Source organism: Mercurialis annua, linkage group LG6, assembly GCF_937616625.2.
Source record: "Mercurialis annua linkage group LG6, ddMerAnnu1.2, whole genome shotgun sequence".
NCBI classification, from domain to species: Eukaryota; Viridiplantae; Streptophyta; class Magnoliopsida; order Malpighiales; family Euphorbiaceae; genus Mercurialis; species Mercurialis annua.
Window position 1 is genome coordinate 9,855,747 of NC_065575.1, and position 19,055 is coordinate 9,874,801.

At 38.2% G+C, this 19,055-nt stretch overlaps 1 protein-coding gene across 1 annotated transcript; it reads left to right on the top strand.

The window, feature by feature from the left end:
- Window positions 1-264: 264 nt before the first annotated feature.
- Window positions 265-4,815, top strand: LOC126687548 (uncharacterized). Its single transcript, XM_050382109.1, has 2 exons — window positions 265-4,074; window positions 4,174-4,815. The coding sequence occupies exons 1-2, from the start codon at window positions 265-267 to the stop codon at window positions 4,813-4,815; spliced, it is 4,452 nt and encodes a 1,483-aa protein (XP_050238066.1).
- Window positions 4,816-19,055: the final 14,240 nt, after the last annotated feature.

A 19,055-nucleotide genomic window follows, 5' to 3' on the forward strand; every position in this document is an offset into this window, starting at 1 on the left:
GTGACTCACCACTTGCAGATTTCATCATCTCTCACGAGTTCCCTACAAAGTTCAGATACCCTCCAAATTTGGAATCATACGATGGAACAGGCTGTCCCAAGAGCCATATTCACAAATTCCAAGCAGTGATCAATGTTCAGACAATGGTACCAGAGTTTAAAGCCAGGATCAGTGCTGACGTTCAAACAATTCTCAGGACTTTTCCAGGCTAGATTCGTAGCATGCATCCCTCAAAAGAAGCTGTCCACAGACCTGCTGGCCATCATGCAATGGGAAGGAGAGACACTCAGGAAGTATGTAGAAAGATTCAATAAGGAGGCGATGCAGATAGAAGACCTGAGCCAGGAGATCGCCTACACAGCATTACTCAATGGAACTACCAACTCCGACCTACGAAAGGAATTGTTGGCTAAATCACCAAAATCATTTACCACACTGATGACCATCGCACATACACAGATCAGAGTGGATGATGGCCAGAGAGAGATAGAGAATCGCCTCGGACGGGTAGAAGAACGAACATTTGCAGAAAGAAGAAATGGGGACAGATCGCCCACAGGAAGGAGGTTCGGAGAAAAAGGCAACGACCATTTCAGAAACAAAAGGAAAAAAGACGAAGATAGGCGATATACACCCCTGAACACAACCAGAACCAACGTACTGTTTTGGGTAAAAGACAGCCGAGAGAAGGTCAGATGGCCAAGGAAGATGAACGCTGCATCAGCCAGCAAAAGAGACAACAGCAAATACTGTGAATTTCACAGAGACAACGGCCACACCACAGATGAATGCTGGCACCTGAAGGAAGAGATAGAGAAGCTGATAGAAAGGGGATCCCTTTCCCAGTTCATAAAAAGGGATACCGAAGCCAGAGAGACAGAGTCGGAAAGAAAGAAAGAGCGGAAAGAAGAAACCGCCAGAAGACCCAGACCAGAGCCAGCAGGCGTGGTTAACGTAATAATGGGTGGATCGACCGGAGGAGACAGCAATACTACAAGAAAGAAAGCTGCAAGAACAGTTTACTCAGTTAGCCCAGGTGCACCAAATGCTAAGAAATTCAGAAGCGTATCTTTTTCGGAGGGCGATAGTCATGGCTTATCAGTCCCCCATGAAGACGCCCTAGTTGTCAAGGGGCGACTCAACAATTTCGAGGTATCTCGGATGCTTGTAGACACGGGAAGTTCGGTAAACATAATCAAAATGGAGGTGTTCGGCAGAATTGGACTCAAGAAAGAAAATTTGACACATGTCTCTACTCCACTGGTGGGACTAGGAGGCAAATCTGTACAGGTGGAAGGATCACTGGAGATAAACATCCAACTGGGAGATGGAGAGATCTACAAAGAGATCCGAGCAGAATTCATGGTGGTCAATATGGACTTTGCATACAACGCAATTCTCGGAAGGCCACTTTTGCACGATACGTGCGCATCCATTTGCATGAGGTACCTACTGATGAAAATCCCAACCAGAGAAGGCGATGCCGAAGTCAGAGGATGCCAAAAGTCAGCCAGAGAAGCATACTTTACAGCTCTCAGGAAAGTACATATAACCTTGCCAGTACTAACAATGGAACCTCCAGAGAAGAAGGAAAGGGCGGAGCATTATGGACGAACCGCGAGAATCGAATTATCCCCAGGAAAGGAGATAGAAGTGGGAGATGAGCTAGAAGAAGAAATCAAACGATCTCTGACAGAAAACCTCAGATCGCTTGGAGACTCCTTTGCCTGGACAACAGACGAACTGATCGGAGTAGACCCGGACGTCATATGTCATCGGTTAAACATAGCGACCGACGCGAAGGCAGTGATACAGAAGAAAAGAAGGCACTCGCCCGAAAAACAACTCGCCATCGCAGAAGAGGTCGCCCGGTTAAAAACAGCAAACGTGATCAAAGACGCCTATTACCCCAAGTGGGTAGCAAATGTGGTGATGGTAAAAAAGTCCAATGGCACTTACCGAATGTGTGTGGACTTCACAGATCTGAATAAAGCATGTCCCAAAGATAGTTTCCCGCTCCCACACATTGATCAGTTAGTAGACTCCACAGCAGGTCACGCCCTTTATACATTCCTAGATGCCAAGGCGGGATATCATCAGATACCCATGGCACCTGAAGACCAGGAGAAGACGGCCTTCATAACGGACCAGGGATTATTTTGTTACAAGATGATGCCCTTCGGTCTGAAGAACGCAGGAGCCACATATCAGCGACTGGTGAACTCAATATTCAGAGATCAGATCGGAAAACACATGGAAGTTTATGTGGACGACATGATCATCAAAAGCATCCGAGCTGAAGACCACCCAACAGATGTGAAGATAGTCCTAGAGACGCTAAAGAGATACCAGCTAAAACTCAATCCGGAAAAGTGCGTATTCGGAGTACCGGCAGGCAAGTTCTTGGGATACATGGTCTCTCAGCGGGGTATTGAGGCTAACCCAGATAAAATCGAAGCGGTCTTAAAAATGACGCCGCCACGGAGCATACATGAAGTCCAGAAGCTCAACGGCCGGATCACGGCTCTAGGTCGGTTCATGTCCTGTTCGGCAAAACGATGTCTACCTTTCTTCAAAACCCTGAAACAGATCAAGAACTTCACATGGACAGCAGAATGCCAGCAGGCGTTTGAGGAATTGAAAAGCTTCCTATCCTCGCCCCCACTTTTGGCGAGACCAGATCCGGGCGACGTGTTATATTTATACATCTCCTGCTCTGACGAAACAATAGCAGGAGTATTGGTATCGGAAAAAGGAGGAGAACAATACCCGATCTACTACATTAGCAAAGTACTCAGAGATGCGGAGCTGAGATACCCGAAGTTGGAAAAGCTGGCACTGTGCGTATACACCGCCACCATCAAGCTCCGACATTACTTCGAAGGGCACCAAGTCATTGTACGAACCGACCAACCATTACGAAAAATCCTCCAGAAGGCAGAGACAAGTGGACGCATAGCAGAATGGGCCGTCAAAATAGGAAGCCTGGGCGTTATCTATGAAGCTCGAAAAGCACTGAAAGCTCAAACACTAGCCGACTTCTTCGCAAAATTAACATTCAAAGAACCCATGGAGGACAAAACGACTCCTTGGCAGATACACGTCGATGGAGCAGTTTGCGGAGAAGGAGCGGGGATCGGAGTCGTGCTCAAAGGACCAGGAAGGATCCAAATGGAATACTCAGCAAGACTCGAATTTCCAGCTTCCAACAATGTTGCGGAATATGAGGCGCTGATAACAGGGTTGCAATTATGCGAAGAGCTCAATATCTCCGAAGTCCAGATCTATAGTGATTCGCAATTGGTCGTGAACCAAGTCTCAGGGAACTTCGAAGTAAAGGAAGTTACATTGAAGAAATACGCCAAGCAAGCCAAAACCTTCTTTGCCGATAATGGGCGATCCTGGTCGTTACAGCAAATACCCAGAGCAATGAATGGAAGATCAGACGAATTGGCAAAGTGGGCAGCAACAAAGAATTACGACTCAATGAGAAACATCCCTCATGAAATCAAACGACAGCCTAGCTTTCAAGAAGAAATTGAAGAAGGCGAAGTACTGATGGTAGAAGGGGAAGAAACCTGGATGACCCCCCTTACAGCATACCTGGCTAATGGAATACTCCCCGAGGATAAGAAGGAAGCCAAAAGAATAGTGGTACTATCATCAAAGTTCGGAATATACAACGGCCAGCTGTACAAACGGTCATTCACCCATCCCTGGCTAAGGTGTGTGAACAAAGAAGAAGGAGAGTACATCATGAAAGAATTACATGAGGGGACCTGCGGAGCACATGACGGAGCATCAACACTGGTCAGGAAAGCACTGCTACAAGGCTATTATTGGCCCACGATGAAGGAACAAGCTACAACGCTAGTAAGGGGATGCTGGCCTTGCCAGCAACATGCCCTGGTACCGAGAAAGCAAGCTTCAGAAATGAAACCCATCGGCAGTGCATGGCCGTTCGCCCAGTGGGGTATGGACATCCTGGGACCTCTCCCTTTGGCCACAGGACAACGGAAGTTCCTGGTAGTGGCAATCGACCACTTCACCAAGTGGATAGAGGCGGAACCACTGGCAAAAATCACCCAACAACGCATAACTAACTTTTTCTTTAGATCTATCTTGTGCAGGTTTGGAATACCGAAGGTGCTGATCACAGACAACGGAAAGCAGTTCGACTCAGCAAAGTTTAGAAAGTTTTGTGCCGAGTATCAGATCGACCTAAGGTTCACTTCGGTTTACCATCCACAATCAAATGGGCAAACCGAAGTGGCCAACAAAATCCTACTGGCCGGACTAAAAAGAAGACTAGACGAGTGCAAAGGAAGATGGGTAGAAGAACTCTACAGCGTCCTATGGAACTACCGTACCACCCCTAGAGAATCAATGGGCGAAACTCCATTCGCCCTAGCCTATGGAACGGAGGCTGTAATTCCTGTAGAGATCGGCGCACCCACGCCAAGGACAGAAGACAACCAGCTAAACCTAGAAGAAAACGAAGAAGAGCTCAGGAACAATCTGGATCTCCTGGTTGAAAAAATCAACAGATCAGACATCAGGATGGAAGCCTACAGACAAAAGATGGCCAAACATTTCAACAGCCATGTAAAGAAAAGAAAATTCAAATTAGGCGACCTCGTCATGCGAAAAACCGAAGTCAAAAAAGGAGAAGCAGGAAGCGGAAAACTGCAGCCAAACTGGGAAGGACCTTACACCATCAGCGAGGTCATTAAAGAAGGAACATTTAAACTCACTAACTCCATGGGAAGAATCATACCAAGGACATGGAACGCCAACAACTTGAGGAAAATCTAGTGACAATGGATCACCATCCGACATGATTAGTTATTCCTTAAGAATTAACATAATTAGTCAAGCGATGTTTAGTTTCAATATTGTATTTCAATTCCTCCAAGTGATGTTTAATCACAGCATTGTGTTTCAATTTCTACAAGTGATATTTCATCACGCTACTGTATTTGAATTTATGCAAGTATTTTAATTTACCCTTGCTCGGACAAGGAATTTCCACAGATATCGTCTCTTTACCATAATTACTGATTACTTAAAATATTTCCAAAGAGGAGAACTGACGAGTTCATTCCCAAAAAAGGAAAATACACAGTCAAAATATATATATCGCCTAAAATAAAGAGAACATAGAAACCAGCTATCTCAAAAATAAAGAAGGCAAAAAAGATATATATTAAGAAGAGGGCAAATGCCCCACAAAAAAAAAAAATTTACAAAGGAAAGTAAAATTCCTAACAAAAGAAAATATACAAATGTACAAAGTACATAACAAAAAAAAAAAGAAAGGAAAATTCTTCCTGTACAAAAACTAAAAGAAGAAAGAGGAATCTAAAGCTTGATGATCTCTGGCTCAACCTTCTTCGGGGCAGCCTCTTTGTTCCCCTCCAAAATATTTGGGGCAGATAGCCCCTCCTGCGAACCCCGCCTGACTGAAGAAGAAGCATCGACATGAATGTTGCCAGAACGGGTGGGAGAAGGGACATCGGCGAGACTAAGATGATCGGACCCTGGAAGGATAGACTCCAGATCAGAAGGCCGATCCAATAAGTCCAGAGCAGCAAAAGGCCGCTCCAAAGATATAAGTAAGCCGAAGTCCTTCTCCTCAGGACTACCTCCCAAACCGGGAACAAGAGGCTTCTCGCCAGCCTTGGCAGGTTCATGGACCCCTTGGACAGACTGTTCGGCAACCTCAGCAGCACCTCCACCATTTTCAGACTTGATGGAGACAAACAAGTCTTGGGGAGAATCTGGCTCACTCTCACTATTAACCCCCTCGGGAAAGCCATATAAGAATTCAACGTCCCCATCAGGATGACGCTCCAAGTAGGTACCCACGATGGCTTCAGTGAAGTCAGTCAGATCATTGGCTAGCTGGGCGGTGTTACGGCGACGCCTCTCCTTCTCACGAATCAGCCTGCCCCGCTTCAAATAAAGCCTCTTCTCAGCAACAGAGACTTTATCGTTAAGGGCCGTGACGGTGGTGTCGAACTCCTTCTTGAGATCGTCATAATCAGTACTTTTCAACACCACCTCTGCCGCCAGATTTTTATTTTCCTTCTTAAGGCGGGCGACCTCCTCAGATAGCACACGCTGCTGCTTCACAGCACTCTCCCTCTCTCTGGATAACCTATCCACATCAGCACGAAGAGAGTCCAGCTTCTGAGTGCACCCGCCATGTTCGCTGCGAAGGGAGTCATACTTTCCCTTCAGCAGCTTGTACTCCGTCTTTAACTTCACCTGCATCTCATCGTCGTTAAGACGGTTGGAGCGGTATTGACGGATGGCATAGGCAACCTAAACATAAAATAAAACTGAGTTAGAAAATAACCATAACAGGAAGAAAAAGGCAAAATGATAAAGTTAGAAAATAATCACCTTTGCCAGGTTGGAAAAACAATCGTCCATCAGTACGTTGTCCGGCCTCTTCAAATAGTAGTCAACGTCCGAAGGGCAGCAGGAACCCCGGAAGATGTCGTGGGCAACGGCAGGACAACGCACAGTAGCATCGGCCCCATACTTTTGAAGGAGCAGGTCGACCTGAGTCACCATCACATCCCTCTTGGGCCTCTTCATAGAGGGTCCCTCCCCCTCAGTATCTTCGCCCCCTGAAGAAGGAGCTCGCCTTTTGCTGCCGGTCGAAGCAGCCGGGGCAGTTTGGGGAGCAGAAGGAAGGGATCTGGCATGCTTCTCCTTCGCAGGAACCTCCATCTTATCCTTCCCCTTACCGGTGTAAGAGGGAACAGCAGGAGGAGGAGGGCTGGTGACAGGTTCCTTTATCTGGAAGCCTGGCAGCACCACCCTAGGAGTAGGGGCAGATTCATCACCCTTCTGAGAAGAAGGGGGTTTGCTTCCAGCCGTAGAAGGAACATCGCCTCCTTTCTTGGCAGGCGCCTTCTTAGCCTCAGAAATCGGCTTGGGAACAGCTTGGGGAAGGGCCTCCCTCTCTCGAGCCTCCCGGCGAGCTCTCCTATCCTCCATGACCTTCTGCTGAAGCTCCCTGAAGTTCGGCACTGAAAAGTCAAAGTAAACAAAATTCAGAAAACGCCTCACAAAAATTAAAAGGGAATAAAAGCTTCATGGCACAAACAAGGTACCAGAAGGACTAAGAGGCATAGAAGAAATATTAAGAGGGGAAGAAAGAAGTGGTTCGCCCATGTCAGGGAACTCGTCTCCATTATCAGGCGATGTCTCCCTCTTATCCTCACTCTTCTTCCTCTTCCCCCTTTTTTCACCCTGCACTCTCTTGTTTCTCTTGGAGGCAACACTTTGGTCCCAGCCAAAGTAGGAATCTATCAGATTCACTACGTGCACCTTAGCGCCACCTCGAAGCAGACGCAGCGTCTCTTTATCAGCCTCGCTCAGGTTCGCCTTTTCCAATTTTAGGGGCCCTTCCACAAAAACATTCGGAATGGAACCCCAACCCCCTTCCTTCTTGGCGATGACAAAGGAACCTTTCCACCGCTTCAAAGAATTGGGAAGACCAGTGAAGGGAGATCTTCCGGGTTGCAAGTAGAAGAACTCATCGCTTTTCTTCCTCCCCAAAGAATAGATCGCCCTAACAATCTCGTAGCCCACCTGTCTCTTCAGTTGGAGTCCACGAATAAAAACTCCTGTCAAGTGGCGGTGGGCGTTAGGATGGAGTTGACCTAAGGGGATCTTAAAATTATCAAACACTTCTTGGGTGAAGAGATCGAGTGGTAGCCTTAAACCCGCCTCAAAATCTTCAACAAAAAGCAACTGTTCATCATCCTGTAAGACCTGGCTAACAGCCGAACCTTCAGATGGAATCCGAAGGCCAATGAAGGAAGGAATTTCGTACCTCGCCCTAATCCACACAAGGGCTTCTTGACCTAGACTGATGGTCCACTCAGACAAGGGTTTTTTCTTACTAGAAGATGTCCCAGAAGACCCTTTACGTCTCTTAAAAACAAAATCCTCCTCATCTCCTTCGTCATCACCCAGTCCACCATCTCCGAACTCATCTTCACCAGCATCCTCAAGGGGAGCCTCGCCCTCTGGCTCTCTGTCATCAACACCCTCCTCACTGTCAGGGATCACCTTCTGAGACAACCCTTCCCAGATGACAACTCAACGAGGGTAGCAAGAGGAACAGGGTAAGTTGGGTCACTGGCAGAACTCTCAGAGGAAGAGGAAGAAGAAGGGGAAGACACAGAAACCCTTAATGTAGACATCCTAAAAATATACTATCTGAAAGCAAACAAGAAGAAAGAAACAAGAAGACAAACAAAAATAGCTAAGCCACTTACTGATCAAAAGAGAAAGTCTGGTGCTATGTAACTCGAAGAAAGCCTGGTTGGAGAAATAAATCAACAGAAGCAGAGAATCAGAAAGAAAAATCAAGAGTAAAAGATTTTAAATTAAAGAATAAGTACCTCTTTTATACGCCAAGTTAGACACTCGAATGCCTGACAGCAGGAAACTCCTCGAAATAATCAATGAAAAACCAAAAGTCGCGTTCTTTTATAGTCAGAAAACGCTTCAAATTCGTAACCGTTGAAGGAAACGTTTGGAATTCAAATCATTTCGAAAATTTCGGAAATTCGAATTTTGAAATTTGGCGCTTCAAGTCTTTGACTTAGCAAGATTACAGGGGGGGGGGGACATCTGATACCGCCCTAATAATATCAGAGCTCCAAGCATCGCCTAACGAATGCTATGCTCGCCCAACGGGTTTCCAAACCTCCCATCGCCCAGCGACAGTACGAGTATCGCCCATGTCTGTCTCGGGCGGACTTAACCAGGTCTGCCATTTGGACGACCTCATCCATTCCGTTCCCTGACACCCACTACCCGGGATAATCGGGAACGTGCCTTCACCATTATCAATAATCGTGGGACAAACCCACGATTTCCCAGATAATAACCGCCTTAAACTCATTATAAAAGGAAGCCACCGAATGCTGAGAAGGGTAAGCATAAATCAGACTTAAATACTCTTACATTCATTTACCTACCAAAAAACCCTCTTTGACTTAGGCATCGGAGCGGCTTTCAGGCTGAGCAAGCCTGAGGTCCTTTGAGCTTATATTCGTTACTTGTGCAGGAAAAACAGTACGGGCGACCCTTTAAAGATCGACCTGTATCACTAACCTAATGCCTTGTATTGTTTATTATAAATTAAACTATTAACTGATTTATGTTTTCTTATTACAATAGGACTCCTATTTAGTTTTATATCTCCGTGTTGAATAAGAGTTATATTTATATGATATGTCAGTTAAAATATCATTATTGCCGGATTTCAAATTTAATATCCTTATTAAAATATCCTTATTAGCCGAATTTCAAATTTAATATCCTTATTAAAATTAAACTTTTAAATTAACATAAAAGCAGAGTCCGCATGTTGTGTAGAACAATTTATATTCATCCTTATCTAAATTTTGTTTTCCAATAGTAATTAAACTCCTAATTAATTGATTATAATATTTTATTATTAATTTTTTTTTTAATATTAGTTATACCCTTAATGAACACTAATATCGTAATTTTGCCTGTCTCCCCCCCCCTTCCCACATATAAGATAGTTATAGATAGATAGATAGATAGATATAGATTTATTATTTTCATTATCTTTCTTTACTAGTTTCGAAAAATATTACATTTTGTACTAGATGTTTTTCTTTTTGTAAGCTAAAATTTTCTTTAACTTTATTTTCTATAATAAGGGATGGTTTGGTTCGAGTCTAAAATGGAATGAGAATGGAAATAGGAATGTAAATGAAAATGAGAATAGAAATATTGATATGTTCAAGAGCGAAAAAAGGACTCCAACTTAGGAGGGTCAATATTTTCGCGTTCGGCTATTTTAAAAAATCAAACGACAGTAAATACGGTGTAACTGTAGTAACTAGCACTTGTAGGCACGGTTTTAACGCCCCTAACATTATAGGGGCGGTTTGTAGAGGCAGTAATACGAAAAAGGCTCATATACTTATTTTCTAAAATAAAATTCTGGCGACCCCCTAGGGATCTGGCTACGTTGTTTGGTTTCGTAAAGGAATGGGAATCGTTAATTATTTTAACACGGTAATTAATCGTGTCTTAAAAATAATTAAAAATAAAAATAAACATGAGAGCTAATAAAATCACATAATTTTTGTGAATTATAAGAAAATCATAGATAAATATGTCAAACAATTTGTTTATAGTATTTTTATCAACATCATTACTAATCCACGTAAATGATAAAATAACATAATGAAACAATATAATGATAATTTGAAGCGCTAAAATGCACCATAGTTTGTGTATGAGTAATCAGTCATCACATCATTAAAAGGTTGGACTCTTTGTACATAGATATTTTAGGAGACGGGTGTGTTGATCGTAAAATAAAATAAAATTAGTAATTATATTTTTGAAAATATAAAAATATTGAGGTCAGCTCATGTGATACAAGATGCATGCTATAACTGTTAATAACCACTTCGACGCAAGATTCACTTTGATATGCACATATCATTATTTTATATCCTGAACTAAAATGACAGGACTATGTTTATAAATAGTATTTGGCAAAGTTATAATCAGATGAACTAGTCTCTTTTTAACCTAGACCCTGAAGGACACCAATTAATATCAAGTTGCTTCTCAGTCACCTCTTGTGATCCTGATGCATGCTACAAGTGTTAACGGGCACTTTGATGCAAGCTTCGCTCTGACGCACACTTATTATCTTCATGTCTGAAACTGAAATGACAAGGTTGTCCTAATAAACAACAATTGGCAATAGTATAATAAGACGAACTAGTCTTTCAGTATCATACTGTAAGTTTTTCCTCTCATAATAAAATTCCAAAATAGGCATTTAATTAGCATCCTTGAGGCCATAAGCAGCACTTCACCACTATATAAAAAGATGATAACATAAAATATACCATAAAATATCAAAAATAAATACATGTAAGATTGAAAATCTTACCCTTGTGATCCAACCATCACATCATTCGAAGGTCGGATTCTCTATCCATAGTTTTCTTGGGGGAAGGAGGGCTGATTATAAAAAACAAAATTAGTAACAATAGTTTTTTAAACATTGTATTTTATTTTTAAAAAATAAAAAGGAATGGGGGTGGTAATGTTACCCGTTCATCCTATATCAATGTATGGGTTGTAAATTTATTTCCAATTCATAACTTTCTACACATTAAACGAGATATGTGTACCTCAATTTGTTATTGATTGTTCATGACGGATTGTATAAATCCCACTAGTATTTGTACCTTTCACAAATAGAGTGTGAAGCATTTTAATTGACAAAATGTAGTTGGTTATAGATTTTGGTATCGTATGTCCAATGATAGATAGTGTAAACTCAGCTGCTTTTGTACAGTCATCGGTAGAGTGTGAGTCCTTTCAATCGATTGACTTTAGGTGGTCCTAGATTTTGGTATATCCATACAACCACATACTATATAAACCCAACCGACTTTTGTACCTTCACCGGTAGAGTGCAAGCTCTTTCAATTGATGGACAATTGTCGTACCGTGTCGGCCGATCTCGAACGCCACGAGGGCATCTTTACGGGGTTTTTAAATTATTTATTATGTGATTTTTTACGACTTGACTGAATTCCCGTATTCGACATCGTGAGGATTTTGGGAATCAATCTAATAAGTGGGATCGGTCCACTTATGGTACTTGTCTATTAGAGGGTTTGGGGTTGATTATGTATAGGGAAAAGATTACATCACCTTATCCCGCCCAAATAAACTGGTACTTTATATGCTTTGTGTTTAATTTGGATAGTGTTTCGTCATTATTTAGATTGTCTATCATTTTTCGATGGGTTTGATTTAGGTCTACATATAATAATTAATATTTTTTTATAAATTAAGGAAGAATATTTTCGGAGAAATTAATATTTTAAAAGGTGGACTTGGTCTGAGGTTTTGGATGAGCCAAGAGGCCTACGTATCCGGTAGACGGGATCAAAGTCTGCGTAGTTCGGAGTTGGAATTTGTGAAAAGAAAATAAGGATATATGCATTTATGTAAAATAATGAGATTGTTTAAATTAGGCTCTAAGACTTGATTTCGACGCTTACATACCAAGTAAATAGAGCGTGAAATGCAGAATCTCAGAAATAGCAATTTTAAAAGAATATACTTTTTAGGTGAACTTGATCTCAGGATTCAATGAACCGTGAGGCTTACGTACCCAATAAATAGGATCAAAGTTTGCGTAGTTCGAAAAAAATGAATGGCAAATCAACACCTCCAATTTATCCGCTCGATTAAAAAGAAATTGTTATTATTAAATTAGTTACAGTTTAGAGCCTAAATTAGAAAAACAATAGCATTAAAATTTTGATAAATTAATATTTTCATGACATGTTAAAAAAACATACAGATTCATGCATTTTATGAGTTGGCTAAAAAGATTCTAGCTAAAATCTAAAACATGGTCAAAACAATTAAAAAAAACCTATATGATATTTTTTGTCACCTGGATTAGTTTTTGCCTTAAAATATTAAACTTTCATTTAATTCTACCCATATACTTTTGGATATTATTATTTGTTGGATTGGAAAGTGAAACTCATCCGCACCTTTTATTAAAAGAAAAAAATAACACATATCGGACATTAAACTCCCCGAGTCACTGAGATATTCCAATATTACAGAAAGGGTACTAAGATTTAAATCGTTAAAAAACAATCACTAAGTTATTGAATTATTTCATGGGATGTCACTCGAGGCAAAACGCACTAAACTTTTTTGCGTTTTGTCCTACGTGACATGCCATAATTACAAAAAGGTGTATAATTCAGTAACCTCTTTTAAAAAAAGAGTATATCTCAGTACCCGTTTTGTAATTTGCGATAAACTTAATGACCTTCTTTTAAGACGGTGACTGTTGTTTAATGATTTGAATCTTAGTACCCCTTCTATAATCTTGGAATAATTCAGTGACCTAGGGAGTTTAATATCCAACAGATATCTAACCTAATTTTTAATTTGCCATTAAATGTTCCGCCTCCATTTTCTTCTCTTATTTCTTTCTTTTACTCACCTTAATCTCTCCATCTTATACCTTTAGCTAAGAAAAGGGTTCGTTTCTATGATATTATACGTTTGGGATTTGGGAACAGGCTTGTCGCGATCAGACAAAGGTGACAGGCCTGTCATGACCGGAAAATGGTGACAAACGCGTCGTTAGGCTTTAACGTGCAGATAAAACTTTTAACAGTATTAATTGTTCCATTGATTTCATTTCCTTTCAGATCCCTAGCCTATATGCACATATGCATCAGGCCGAACCGAATCGTAGGTATGGATTTCAGGTAACATATTCAAGCGACAATATCGTTTTTTTAGTAGTTTTTTCATTATTTATTTCACTTTGTAGCTTTTAGTACAATTGGTTATGATTTTTTTTTGTTATGCCGGATGCGGCAGATATAGAGAGAGTTTGATCCTAGGAGTCTTGGATCTAAGAGTGAAAACCATTTTCTGGACAAAAAAGAATATGAAATGACTACTAACTATTGATAGCTATTACTACTGGTTCACAAATGATTGTAAGAATTGTCATTGCAAGACCTTATTCTCTGAAGTTTGCTGAGCAACACAGGGTAAGTTTCTAAGCTCACATTTCACATATTTTGTGGCAAATGATTGAGAGTTTTGTGGTTTAATTGGGTATGTCTGATTATAGTGTTTTTATATGTGTGTGTGTGTGTGTGTGTTGAGTTTATTGTTTTGGTTCAAGGGACTGGAGTTGAGAGGAATTGAAATGGAAGGTCATGTTTTTTGTTCGATCAAGCTAGCGGGGCATCTCCGAAGCGAAACAGTTTTTAGGTACTTTCTATTTGCTCCTCTTGTAACCTCGGGTTTGATTGATTTAACTAGTTTTAAAATTTATATTTCATTTATGTATTGATTCAATCTGATCTATGATGACAGATTCAATAGTAAAATTATTGGAACCGATACAGTCAATCTAGAGGCTCGATCTAACCGAAATCAAAGGAAAAAGAGACAACAATTTTGGTATTGACATTACAAATTGATTTGTGTTAGATCATTTGATAAAAAGGATTTTACGGCTGAAATTTACACTTTGAAACTGAACTTTATTTTTTTTCCTAGTTTAGAATGATTCTTAACTAGAGGAACCAAAATTCCAATATTGATCCAACCTACAATGGATTTGATAAACTGGTTTTATTGTTAATTATGTGTTTCATCAACTTATTTATTTAGTCTCTTTTTTAGTTCAGCCTTGTTTGTTTTTTCTATGCCTATTCTTCTTTATAGACTTAATGAACTGATTCAGCGATCATTCTAATATCATTTTTTATGTTTTGCAGATTTTGATATTGGAGCGTCATTGAAGAAAGATGGAATATGACAAGACTTTGTACAGTGCCTTCGAGCAACAATTTAGAAACTCCCCTAAAAGTTGTTGGCTTATGGGCATATGAAGAGCGGAAAATGAACGAAACAATGACTGAATAAGAGGACTTAGGTGATCTAAAGATAAGTACTTAACCCTTTTATTTGTTCAAAACTGTTGTTTTTTTAGAATTGAGGTGATAGATTTTAAAACTATTGTGGTTCATGACCGAGGTTTGTATTCGGAATATGATTTTTAATGATTCTGAAATCCAGGCCTTTTATGACATGTTTAATTTTTTTTCTAAAAGTGCCAGTTTTATGAACAACTTTATATTTTCAGTTTGCTATATTTCATTTCAAAAGTGATAAACAAAACACATTTATATCTAAAAAGAAATCTTTGAATAACAATGATCCTTAATTTTTTAAGAGATGACATGAACTGGATTTTCTTATTAAAAGAAAAATGGCAGCTGTAATATGACTGAAAATTTGGTCTTTTAACAAAGTTTTTTTAAAACATTATGAATATTTTATTTTATAAAGAAAATAAAAACTTGTTGGAACATCACTTTATATTTGGCTATATTTTGATACACTGAATGTATATTTTAAGGGTTTATTTTTCCCAGTAAAAAGAAGAAAAAAAGACGTTATACTATCCATGTTAGTAAACTGACCCTATTTTTTTTTAGCGAAAGTTTAAGATATTATGTCTAATTTAGATCTACAAACATGCATACTCACACGTGAAAGTATTATTTGGTTGGCCTGAGATCCATGGACATCATGGATCTTCAAGTTTTTTTTTCTTAAAGAATAAAATAGAGCTTTCTTTGAACACTAAAAGAAACTCCTTTCTAGCACTCAATATTGTAATAATATAAAAAACAGAGAGGATTTAATAAAAACAGAAATGATGTAAAAAAAATAAAAAAAGTATTGGATTTATATTTTTAAAGTGAAAATTTCTTCCTTTTTATGAAAGTGACTGATTTAGTGGTTATTTTGAAGGAATGCTTGTTGTAAATAGTTGTTTTTTGCTGTTCTGTAAACCTTTTTCAAAATACAACATTTCAAAGTTTTGTTATAATTTGTTTGAGATGAAAGTGGCTCTTTTTAGTGTGGAATCTTGGATAAAGAAAAAAACTCCTTACTAGAAAATAAAGGAATATTTGCTTTTGGATTTTGAACACCAAAATCCAAGAGAAGATCAAAAGTTTTCTTCTGTTTGGCTGTGTGTAGCTTTTTTTTAGTCCCTTTAAATTAGTGGTGGGGTCTATTTATAGAAAATATATAACTTAGAGCCTACTGTATCCACTAACTCATTTGACCTTAATTGTTTATTTAACACTAATTATGCTTTTAATTGAGTTTTTAAAAATCACGAATCATAATTGCTTTGTTTTTCTTATGCAGGACTGTTCGGGAACAAAACAGAATAGCCAAATATCATTTTTCCCTCTTGATTTTAAAAGGATATGCAATCAGGCTCTTGAAAATTTGAAATAATAATTTAGTCGTAAATGCCATAATTACGGAATAGCCCCTGAAGTGTCAGAATTATGAAGCAGCACCTGAAGTGCAAGAATTGCAAAAAAGTCCCTAACTAAAAAAATTACAAAACAACCCCTTTGACTTTTTAAAAAAAATAAGTTGTTGTTGTTTAGCTCGTAGGTTGTATTAAATATCACTTTGTGCCCTCGTTTTCGGAATTGAATCTTGTAATTTTATTAAAGTGGATGCTATGGTTTGACTTTTAATAATTTTTTTGTTTAGTATTTAATTTTATAGATTTTTTGGTTGGTCTAAGTATAGGAAAATGATATGAGTCCAATAGATTAGTCCAAATATTGGAAGTCTAGCTTATTATGTATATTTTAATAAGCCCAAGTTTGAATTTATTTGGTTGTGATGAATAGACTATTTCCGAATCCAAAGTTGATCCATGCAAGTCCAACTGTAAATTTTTTTTTATAAATTACGATAAATTAATATAGATTATTTTACAACTTGTAATATGGAATTAATTTATCTTACTTATTATTTTTATCAATGAATCCTTTTATGTTTAAATAAATATTGTGTTGATCCCGCATTTAAAATTGGGTGTCAACAACTGCCCGCTTTTGTATATCTTCTTGCCTCAAGAAATACACAAAATAAAGGATAGTCAAATTTATCGAAAGAGATTGGCCTAATTACTTAAAAAAAATCTCATCTTGTAACTATTTTGCGTTTATACCCTCACCTAGAAAAAAGTTCAATTGTACCCTATTTTGGGTTTTCATGTCTCGTCTCTATCCTAAAGAAGTAATTTAACCTCTTTTCATTTGGAAAAATGTTCAAAATGATCCTTTATATTTAGTCTATATTCTAATTGAATATTAATGTTATTAATTGTATAAAAACACTTTCTTCTTAAAATAAAAATCAACAAATAATATTTTTTTATTTAATCTATTATAATTATTAATAATTTTTTTAAATTAAAAAACGTAAAAAAAAACCCTTTATATAAAATAAAATCGATTTACGTTCTTCAATATTTTTAAAATTAAAAGCAGTGACATTTACAACTTCTAAGTAAGGAATTAATTACTACTGATGATATATATTTTCACGTTACGCACGTTTCTCTTCATCATCTTGTTTACTAATGGATGATGGGCTTCGATCAGATTCTGTTCATATAAAATTGGCAATTAATGAAAACTTAAGCTGAAATACTAACCAACAGGAATCAAACCTAAACTTCTCTTTTCTCTCAAAGCAAACCCTAGCCGCCTAGAGTTTTTTTGTTGTTTTTTCTCCGGCAACCGTCAATGGTTTGATTTTGCTATTGACGGCAGCCATCACTTTATATATATGTTAATTTAATTGCATAGATATAATAAATAGCCAATTCTTTTCCATTTTTTCTTGATGGATTAAGATTTATCATCGAAGCGCAATTCAATTACCAAGAAGCGAAGATAAATTGAAGATCATCAACAACAAAATGAAATCGTTTATGAGCTATATTAGGTTTATTTATTTTTCATTGTTTGTTTGTTTTCTGAATGTTTTATTTTGTCCTTTCTTTGTGAAAGGTTTGTTGTCCTTCCTCTGTGGAAGGTTTGCTGTCTCTTTTTTATGAAGGAGTTACCAAGTGGTGGTTGAATCGGATGATGTGAGTTTGCGGGTGATGGTGATGGATGAAGTTTGATCGAAGACTGATCGAAAACTGCACTTAATTAGCGAAACAGTTAATAATTTATTTTTGTTTTCATAAGTAAGATCTGCGAATCAGACAGCATGTTGTCTGTTCCATGTCAGGTCACCGAATTTCGTTTTCGAATTATCCCGAATTTCTTACAAATGTAACTGTTTCATATTCGATTTAATGAGATTTGATGAATTCAAAAAAAAACTGAAATATTAATCAAATCCCAAACAAAATGCACATATTTGAACTGAAATATTAATCAAATCCCAAACTGAAATACTACACGTACCATCAGCACTACCACACACACCGTCGTCATCAAGGTGGTTCTGCTGTTCACAGTGGTTATTTGGCTGTAAAAGATCGTCGTCGTCGTGGGAACGTTTCTGGGCTGGCATTACTTTGTATATATATGTATGAATTAGTTGGTGTTGTATAATTAGAAAAGTAGTTAAGGTTTTAAAGATGGGTTGATAAAATGTTGGAAAGGTTGGTGCTTCAGAATTGGGGAAGTGGATAAATTGACGGTGTTGGTGTGGGAAAGGTTGATAAAATGCCCGCTTGACTGTTCCTCGAAAAAACGAGGAGCTCCTCGTTTTTCCGAGGAGCAGATCTGCTCCTCGCTTAATGCCAGGAGCAGATCTGCTCCTCCCCTGAGAAGAGAAGCAGCAACTCCTCTTCTCAGATCCCCTCATCGCCTGAAAATTAGAAAAAAAATAAAAAATAAATAATTTTTTTTTGCAAAAAGTTTATCGATTTTTGATAGCGGGTTCGTAAATCAGATGAGTATGGTGGTGAATTTTAATTTATTTAATTTTTAATAAAATTCAAAAACAATTAATTTGTTAGAATGTATTTAAATATTTTTAAAGTTGAAGGACTTATATGTATTTTCCAAATAGAAAAAAGATAATATAATACTTTTATTTAATTATTTCTAATGTTTTCATTCTTTGATTAATTAAATTGTCAAATTTTTTAAATTTAGGGTAGAGACGACACATGAAAACTCAAAATAGGTTACAATTGAACTTTTTCCTAGATAAGAGTATAAACGCAAAAAAGTTAAAAGGTAGGGCTTTTTTAAGTAATTAGGCCAAAGAGATTTAACCAAGTTGGACTCTTTTTGAATATGTTGAGGGGTTTGGCTATATTTTGATACACCAAATGTATATTTTAAGGGTTTCTTTCCCCAGTAAACAGAAGGAAAAAAGACTCTAAACTATCCATGTTAGTAAACTGACCCTGTTTCTTTTAGAGAAAGTTTAAGGTGCCATATCTAACTTACATCTACATACATGCATACTCATGTGAAAATATTATTTGGTTGGCTTGAGATCCATGAACACCATGGATCTTCAAGCTTTTTTTTTTCTTAAAGAACAAAATAAAGTTTTCTTTAAACACCAAAGAAAGCTCCTTTCTAGCATTCAATTATAATAACACA

Bases quoted from the DNA above. Each gene is read 5' to 3' on its own strand.
- LOC126687548 (XM_050382109.1), top strand. From the start codon at position 265: ATGCAATGGGAAGGAGAGACACTCAGGAAGTATGTAGAAAGATTCAAT. The intron at 4,075-4,173 runs GCAAAAATCACC...AACGGAAAGCAG, and splicing joins GGATAGAGGCGGAACCACTG to TTCGACTCAGCAAAGTTTAG.